This window comes from Urocampus carinirostris, chromosome 9 (assembly GCF_059441175.1).
Source record: "Urocampus carinirostris isolate Australia breed hairy pipefish chromosome 9, RoL_Ucar_1.0, whole genome shotgun sequence".
In the NCBI taxonomy this organism is placed as follows: domain Eukaryota; kingdom Metazoa; phylum Chordata; class Actinopteri; order Syngnathiformes; family Syngnathidae; genus Urocampus; species Urocampus carinirostris.
Genome location: NC_142357.1, coordinates 40,928,355 through 40,936,903, shown reverse-complemented (window position 1 = coordinate 40,936,903; position 8,549 = coordinate 40,928,355). Strand labels below are relative to the sequence as shown.

At 43.5% G+C, this 8,549-nt stretch overlaps 1 protein-coding gene across 2 annotated transcripts in view; it reads right to left on the bottom strand.

The window, feature by feature from the left end:
* The window catches only part of pdgfrb (platelet-derived growth factor receptor, beta polypeptide), a 117,009-nt gene that overhangs the window by 6,636 nt on the left and 101,824 nt on the right, over positions 1-8,549 (bottom strand). For both annotated transcript variants that reach the window (XM_088343889.1, XM_088343888.1), the window contains exons 19-21: positions 7,545-7,656; positions 2,635-2,734; positions 1,145-1,250 (exon numbers count right to left, since the gene is read on the bottom strand). In XM_088343889.1, coding sequence (XP_088200015.1) covers positions 1,145-1,250; positions 2,635-2,734; positions 7,545-7,656 — 318 coding nt within the window. The remainder of the gene's footprint in view (positions 1-1,144; positions 1,251-2,634; positions 2,735-7,544; positions 7,657-8,549) is intronic.

The window sequence follows — 8,549 nt, the reverse complement described above, 5'->3', positions numbered from 1 at the left end:
AAAGAGAGAAAGAGGGAGGAAGAGAGGAGTGCGGAAAAAAAAGAGACAAAGGAAGAGAGAAAAGGAGAGAGAGAGAGAGAGAGGGAGAGATGAAAAGAGAAGAGAAACCGAGTAAGAGAAAGAGAGAGGGGGGAGGGAAAGAAAAAGAAAGAGTGAGGGAGGATAAAGAAATAAAAAGAGAGAAGTAATTAGAAAGAAACAAAAGATAGAGAGAACAAGGAAGACAGAGTAAGAGATAATTAGAGAGGGAACAAGGAAAAGAGAGAAATAATAGTGGAAGAGAGAAAGGGGTGAGGGAGAATAAGAAAGAAAGAAAAAAGAAAGAGAGAAAGAAAGAGATGAAAAGATGAAAAGAGAGAGAGAGAGAGAGAGAACAAGGGAGCCAGAGTAGGAGAGAGAGAAAGGGGGGAGATAAGTGGAGGAAGAGAGAGTCAAGGAGAAAAAGATAAAGAAAGTCAGAGAAGGAAAAAGAGATATGAATAGAGAGAAATAGAGGAATAGAGGGAAAGAGACAGCGAAAAGGGGAGAAACAGAGAAACAGAAAAACAGAGAGAGTACATATCAGACAAAGAAAGGGACCAAAAAGAAGAGAGCAAGAGAAAAAGGGAGAAAGAACGAAAGAAGCAAAGTGAGATAAGTGGGAAAGCGACAAAGAGCAATACGTATTTATAAAGGAAAAGAGAAAAAGAATGAGGGAAGAAAAAAGTGAGAACGAAAGACAGAAAAAAAGAGAGAAAGAAGCGAAGCGAAAAAAGTGAGAAAGAGACCAAGACATAAAAAGAGGAGAAAAAAAGAATGAGGGAATAAAAAAAGAGCAAAAGAGGGTAATCCATGTAAAAATAATGTATCTCATTTGTGCGAGGTTTCAGTATTTTGTGCGAGAAGTTGTTTGGGATTGTTGCGAGCATTTCAGTAGCTGATACAACGCGAACGAGTATTTCAGCATTGACTGTGTTTCTTAGGAATAAACGAGTCAACGGGCGCCATCATGCCAAGACATTAGTCGTGGACGAGCATTCCGTTCCAGTTGTAGCCAGGACTATTTCAGTAGTATGCATTTCCGTTTTCATATTTGTACTGGGCAATCCCGACTCCCAGGAAATCGCGTTTCCGCTAAATCGACGCGATCAAATAGGAGAAATACCTTTTTATAGCTTTCGCTCAGCAAGTCTCCCATGGCGTCGACCAGGAAGGAGAACTCGGGTCTCTTCTCGAACTTCTCGTCCCAGCATTTCTTCATCATCTCGTAGCTGCAACCGCGAGGATTATTATTATTATCGTTGTACTGCTACGAAAGTACGGTTACACTCCAGTTGGCAAAAATATAGACTCATAAATTGAAAAATCTCAAGTTATCCCCTGTTGTCAGTCCGTCTGCGGACCTCAGTGCATACTAGGCAAGCCTTTTTTGAACCTGACTCCCACCTGTCCTGTTTTTGCTCCTGTCTGCCTCCAACTACGACTCCTGACCAGGTTTGCTCTCCCGTCCCGACGTACGATCCCTTTTTTTATCCTGACCATGTCTGCTCTCCCGTCCCAGCTTACGACCCGTTTCCGACCCTTACCCGTTTTTTTGTCCTTGACACCGCCATCGCTCGCTACGGAAGATCCACTTCCGTGTTCGGATCACAATCCGAGTACGAGAGCGACTTGCCTCCCGCGCCTAGCGATCGCCTGTCTCGTTTTTGCTCCCGTCTGCCCCCCGGCTACGACCCGTTTGGATCCCGACCACGTCTGCTCTCTCTTTCCCAACTTACGACCAGTCTTTGATCCCGAACACGTCTGCTTTCCCGTCCCGACTTACGACTTGTTTCTGACCCCGACCACGTTTTTGCTCTCCTGTACTGTAACGCAAAGTCACAAAATCAATTTGCAAGATCCTATGGATATAAACTCCAAGTGTAAACAGTACAACGTAAAAACATTTAACACTACAAAAATAAAATAAAATACTGCTTCTGCAACATTTGCTTCGGACCAAACTCAAGAACATAAAAGATAAAGAACAACTGTACACAACTGGAAAATTGCACTTCGAAACCGGGGTATTGCATTCAAAAACCTGGGTATTGCACTTTAAAACTGTGGTGTTGCACTAAAGAACCGGGGTATTGCACTTAAAAACTGGAGTATTGCACCTCAAAACCAGGGTATTGCACTTAAAAAACGGGGTGTTGTACTTAAAAACCAGCGTATTGCACTCGAAAACCGGGTATTGCACTTAGAACCTGGACGTTGCTCTTAAAACCCTGGTACTGCACTTAAAAACCAGGGTATTGCACTAAAAAACTGGGTATCGCACTTAAAAACTGGGGTGTTGCACTTAATACCGTGGTATTGCACTTAAAAACCAGGGTATAGCACTTAAAACCAGGGTGTTGCACTTAGAACCTGGACGTTGCACTTAGAACCTGGACATTGCACTTAAAAACAGGGTGTTGCACTTAAAACTGTGGTATTGTGCCTAAAGACCGGGGTATAGCACTTAAAAAACTAGTTATTGCACTTAAAAACCAGCATGTTGCACTTAAAAACCAGGGTATTGCACTTAAAAACTGGACGTTGCACTCGAAAACTGCGTTTGCGGACTGCGCTTTTCGCTAGCGTTAGCACGGAGGTCGGCGTAGGACGTACACTTGATCGGAGGCGTGCGAAGGTTTCTCCATCCTGTAGCCTCTTTTCAGGGCGCTGTAGAACATCTCGTTCATGGGCAGCTCAGGGTACGGCGTTCCTCCTGTGGAGAGAGATAGAGTCTTACCATCGACCCCAGGATACAGCATCCCCACCTTACGATGTCTCCGCTTTACGGTGCGGAATAAGAACCTTTCCTTTTTACAGTTAGTACAACATACTTAGCATTCATTTGGCATTCATTTTTACAGAAGACCCCCGGAATATGTCGACCCCCTCTCTTGACCCCTCCTTACGGCATTTTCACCACTATATGACATCAATTACAACTGATTTCCTATTTCCATAAAAATCTGAAAACAGGTTTTGCATTTATAATAATAATAATAATAATAATAATAATAATAATAATTTCCTTGTATTGTCATTCTGTGTAACAATGTACACAGAACGAAATGTCGATTGCACCTGACCCGTTGTAGCGAGCCGATGCAGCCGCAGCCAACAGAGGGCGCCGCCGACCACTTTTTAAGTCTTAGGAATGACTCGGCCGGGGCGCGAACCACCGACCTCCCAGTCTCAAAGCGGGCGCCCTACCATCTAGGCTACTGAGCTGGTATATAAGTAGACCCTCGGTATACGGCGACCCAGTCTCTTGACCCCTCCTTGCAGCATTTTCCCCACTATATGGCATCAACTACAACTGATTTCCTGTTCCCCCCAAATATCCGAAAATATGTTTTGCATTTATATAAAATAGACCCCCCCCCCGGTATACAGCCACCCCGTCTCTTGACCCCTCCTTGCAGCATTTTCCCCACTGTATGGATCAACTACAAGTCTATTTCCTGTTCCCCCCAAAAATTCTGAAAATATGTTTTGTATTTATTTACAGTAGACCCCCGGTATACAGCGACCCTGTCTGTCTGTTGACCCCTCCTTGCAGCATTTTCCCCACTATATGGCATCAACTACAAGTCAATTTTCTCTTCCCCAAAAAATCTGATATGTTTTGGATTTACAGCGGACCCCCACCTTACGATATTTTCACTTTACAGCGGGAAACGAGATGTTCTTTCGGCCTCTCTTTATGGCATTTCCCCCTCACTATATGACATCAACAAAAAAATCACAGTTTTATAAAAATGTGTGTATTATACTGACAGCGGACCACAATGCCTCTTTGTCTCTTCAGTTCAGAATCACGTGTGACAAACTTTAATTGGTTTAGCTATGCAGTGATGCTAAAGGGAGAAGCACAAAGATGATAACCATGGAAACAAATCTTTATTTCATATAAATTATGAAAAAACGCAAAGAAGGCACGTCAACAATTACCCTTGCCAAGGTGCTTGGCCTTTACCAATCGACAATGCAAATGGTTTTCATCACACCCTCATAAAATGCTAAAACTCTTTTGGCTGAACTATTTCCCACTATGCCTTTCTCTTCATTTCATTCAGAATCTCATGTTTTCATAAAGTCTTTGCGAATCGGTGATACAATACTGTATTGTTATACTGCCCTTATTCGCTATGGATCCCAAGGCTTGCAGTGAAGCTAAAGGGAGAAGCAAAAACATGATAACCCTGCAAACGGAGCTTGCGATTCTAAAGAAATACAATGAAACAACCGATATATGATCAGGAATAATATTAATGACAAGCTTGGGATCAAAGAAAATCTTAAAATGTGCTGTTTCCTCCCCTCTTCTTCATCCACCTGCTACTCCACTTGACCAGTGACATCACACCAAAAGCTAAATATACATTTTTAACTTTACTTATATACTTATCTTAAATGTTATCTGATGATATTAGACATGATTTTAGTACCTGTCACGGTTGCCATGGCGCCCAATTGGCCCTGCCCATGTGGCGCCAGCTGCGGCTGGTTGAGAGATTGGCTTTCAGTCTATATTAAGCTTAGCGCTCTCACGCTTCCTTTGTCAGCCCGTCAACGACCCTCTGCCCCGCAAGACGTGGGTTTCGACTCTGGGGCGGCAGTAGCTCAGGAGGTAGAGCGCTCGTCTTGGGATCAAGGGATCCCAGTTCGAATCCCGGCTCGTCCATGTTACATGTCGAAGTGTCCTTGGGTAAGACACTGAACCCCTAATACCCCCAATAAGCAGGTGAGCGTCTTACATGGCTGCAATACAAGGCCGCTATTGGGAAATGTGGAGCACATTGTAAAGTGCTTTGGGAAGTCATTGACTTGAAAAGCGCTATAGAAATGCAGATCATTTCATTTCATGTCCTGTCCTGTTCCATGTTCTCATTTCCTGTCCAGTATTGTTCCCGTTAATTTTTGTCCTGTTTAATTTCGGTTTCCAGTTTTGGTTCTGTCTATTTTTGTCCTGTTTGTTATTTTCTCCAGTTTTTGTTCCCGTCTACCGTCTCCTGTTTATTTTTGAGATCCTGATTCGTTATCTATTTTGTCTTTGTCCCGTGCTGTCCTGTCCAGTAACAACTCGGGCAATTGGAATCGATCTCATCGGTTTCTGGCTTCCTGTCTTTCTATCCTGTTTGTTATTTTCTCCAGTTTTTGTTCCCGTCTACTTTATCCTGTTTATTTTCAATATCCTGATTCATTATCTACCTTGTCTGTCCCGTCCTGTCCTGTCCTGTCCAGTAACAACTTGGGCAATTGGAATCAATCTCGTCGGTGTCTGGCTTCCTGTCCTGTTATTTTCTCCAGTTTTCGTTCCCGTCTAGTTTCTACGGTTTATTTTCGATATCCTGATTCGTTATCTATCTTGTCTGTCCCGTCCTGTCCAGTAACAACTCGGGCAATTGGAATCGATCTCGTCGGTTTCTGTCTTCCTGTCTTGTTATTTTTTCCGGTTTTCGTTCCCGTCTACTCTCAATATCCTGATTCGTTATCTATCTTGTCGGTCCCGTCCTGTCCGGTAGCAACTCGGGCAATTGGAATCAATCTCGTCGGTCTCTGGCTTCCTGTCTTTCCACGCCAGACCGCTACCTAACGTGCATGACTCCCCATGTCCAGTAAAATACAAGGCTCGTGTGAGAACGTCACGCGTTTGGGTCCTGATCCTGTTCTGGTTCCCGACAGTACCTTTTTCAATTTTTTCAATCTGAAGTATCAGGAACACACAAAATACTCATTACTCTAGGTTCCTGTCCCTGTGCTATACTGCCATTTTACTTTGCAACTTCAACTTAATGTATTGATAGTACGGATTGACCGAGTCACGGAGGCGGAGTTTGTTTGAAAATTCCCAGTTTTCCGCATGCGTGAATAAATAGGGAAAAAAAAAATGTCACGAATATAAAACTCGACATAAATGCGTTGACCGCATCGAATGCTAGCGGATGCTAATATTAAAACATGACCAATCGGATATCAATGATGTTGGTTGTCTTACTTGCCCTCGTTACTATCCTGTTCTTGTTTCTGTAGTTCATGTAAGAAATATTTATGATATCATCCCAAAAACATAGTTTCATACTTTTGGGGGGGGGGGAACCGTTTCACGGGGGATTTGCCACGCACGATAAGATAAAAAGTTTCTTAATCCTGCTCACACGCGCCACCTGGTGGTTCTTTGGGCCACTGGTTAAAATTTAAAAAAAAAGAAACGAGGTCTCTGATATAGACACATATCTACGTAGAGGGGATTTCAGTAACGGATTCAATGTAGCCTAATGTAGCCGAGTGAGAGTACACTTTCTTCCTCACAAATCTACTTAAGTAAAAGTAAAAAGTATTTAAAGTGATTTAAAAATACTCTGGTAGTTTGATTTACTATAGTCCCTCGCTACATTGCACTCAGCGGCCTCAGTGCTTCGCGGATTGAAAAATGCAATCCATTATCCCCGATCGTATATCCGGCAGAGCGCATTTTGTCAGGCTGGGGAAACTGCACTTGTTATCCATGGTTGCAAATTGCTGCAAACAGGGGCTGGTAGAGTGCATTTTCGAACGGCCTGGCAGGGATTTAATTTTTGTTCTAACTATCATTTCAGCTTAAAATCAACTGCACGTTCGCTACTGCAATCCATTATCCCTATCCCAAATTGTTGCAAGCAGTCAGTGGCAGATTACACTTTTGTGGAGCCCGGCAGATCTTGTATTGTTGATATATCCACCTAAAATGAACTGCACTCGTGCGGCTGCGATCCATTATCCCTATCTCAAATTGCTGCAAGCAGTCAGCGGCAGATGACACTTTTGTGGAGCCCGGCAGGTCTTGTATTGTTGATATATCCACTAAAATGAACGGCACTCGTGCGGCTGCGATCCATTATCCCGATCCCGTATTGCCGCTAGTGAGGACTGTCAATGTTGTGTTTTTTTCCCACCTAGATCGAAATGCCAGGTATTGTGCAGTGATCCATTATCCCTAGAAAAGTATTGCTGAGAGATTTTAAGGGCATGAAAATATTTATAAGTCTTGAAATTCGCCGTTTCTTCCCCCCTTCTTCATCCACCTGCTACTCCACTTGACCAGTCACATCACACCAAAAGCTAAATATACACTGGAAGGGCAGAGTTTTGGGAGGCGGGGGGGTTGGTATGCTGAAAACTCCCTTTGTGGCCCACCTTAAATGGACTGCGCTGTTTTAACTGAGATCCATTACCGCCGATCCTATATTGCTGCAAAAGGGGATCGACAAAGGGCTTCACCCTTGTCATTGGAATACATATAGCCATATCACCGCATCATTCCGATCGCTCCGGATATCCTAGTTCCCGCTCCCAATCGGATTATTACCCGCGTGTCAACGGAGTCAACGTAACACCGCTGCCCCCAGAGGAGATGAACGGTACTACCTCGGCCTGTTACTCAAGCAGCACAGCACAAGTTTTTCTTTTGTCCATGTGCCGAGCGATAAACGCGCCCGCACGTCCGCCATGATGGATTTGGCGTGAAGAATGCTCTTTTTACTCACCCAGTGTGAAAATCTCCCAGAGAAGAATGCCGTAGGACCACACGTCGCTCAAAGTGGTGTAAAGATTGTGGAAAATGCTCTCGGGTGCCATCCACTTCAGGGGGAGAAACGTCTGAAATTCCAAATGGGAAGAATGTTACATAACCCGAGGCTTTTAAGGGGCTTTGAAGCTCCTGCTATTGTTTTGGGTTTCGTGGGCATTCCGGGATATTCGCTTATTTCATAACATTCCACAAAACACTTTGTAGGGACGCACACTTATGCAACTTGTTATGTCTTACTGGTCCATGGAGAAATACGTGCATGAATAAATACCTTATATATGACCTTAATGCACGGGTGTCAAAGAGAAAACACTCAGAGAAGTGCAAGAGAAAAAATGAGCTGCAGGTTGAAAATATGTCCACTTGATCTTGCCAAAGCCAGATGCCTCGAACAAAGACGCTGTAGTTGTGGTTATTTCTCTCTCTCTCTCTTCCTCCCTTTTTCTCTCTTTTTTGTCCCTATTTCTCTCTTTCTCTCACTATGTCTTTTTACCTTCTTTTGCTCTCACTTACCTGTTTCCTTTTCTCTCTCTTTTCTCTCTTTCTCTCCCTCTTGCTTCCCCCTTCTCTCCTTCTCTTCCTTCTTTCTCTTCTTCTGATTTCCCTCCTCTCTTTTTCTCTTTCTATTTCACTTTGGATTTCTTTCTCTCTTTCTCTTGACATCTCTCTCTCTCTCTCTCTCTCTCTCTCTCTCTCTCACTTCCCCCTTCTCTCCTTCTCCCCTTCCGTCTTTCTCTTCTTCTGATTTCCCTCCTCTCTTTCTCTCTTTCTATTTGGATTTCTTTCTACTCTCCCTGTCCCTTTCTCTCTTTTCTCTCTCTCTCTCTTGCTTCCCCCTTCTCTCCTTTTCCCCTTCCCTCTTTTTCTTTTTCCCTCCTCTCTCTTTCTATTTATCTTTAGATTTCTTTCTTTTCCCTCTCTCACCATTTCTATTTTATCTCTTTTATCTCTCTCTCTCCCT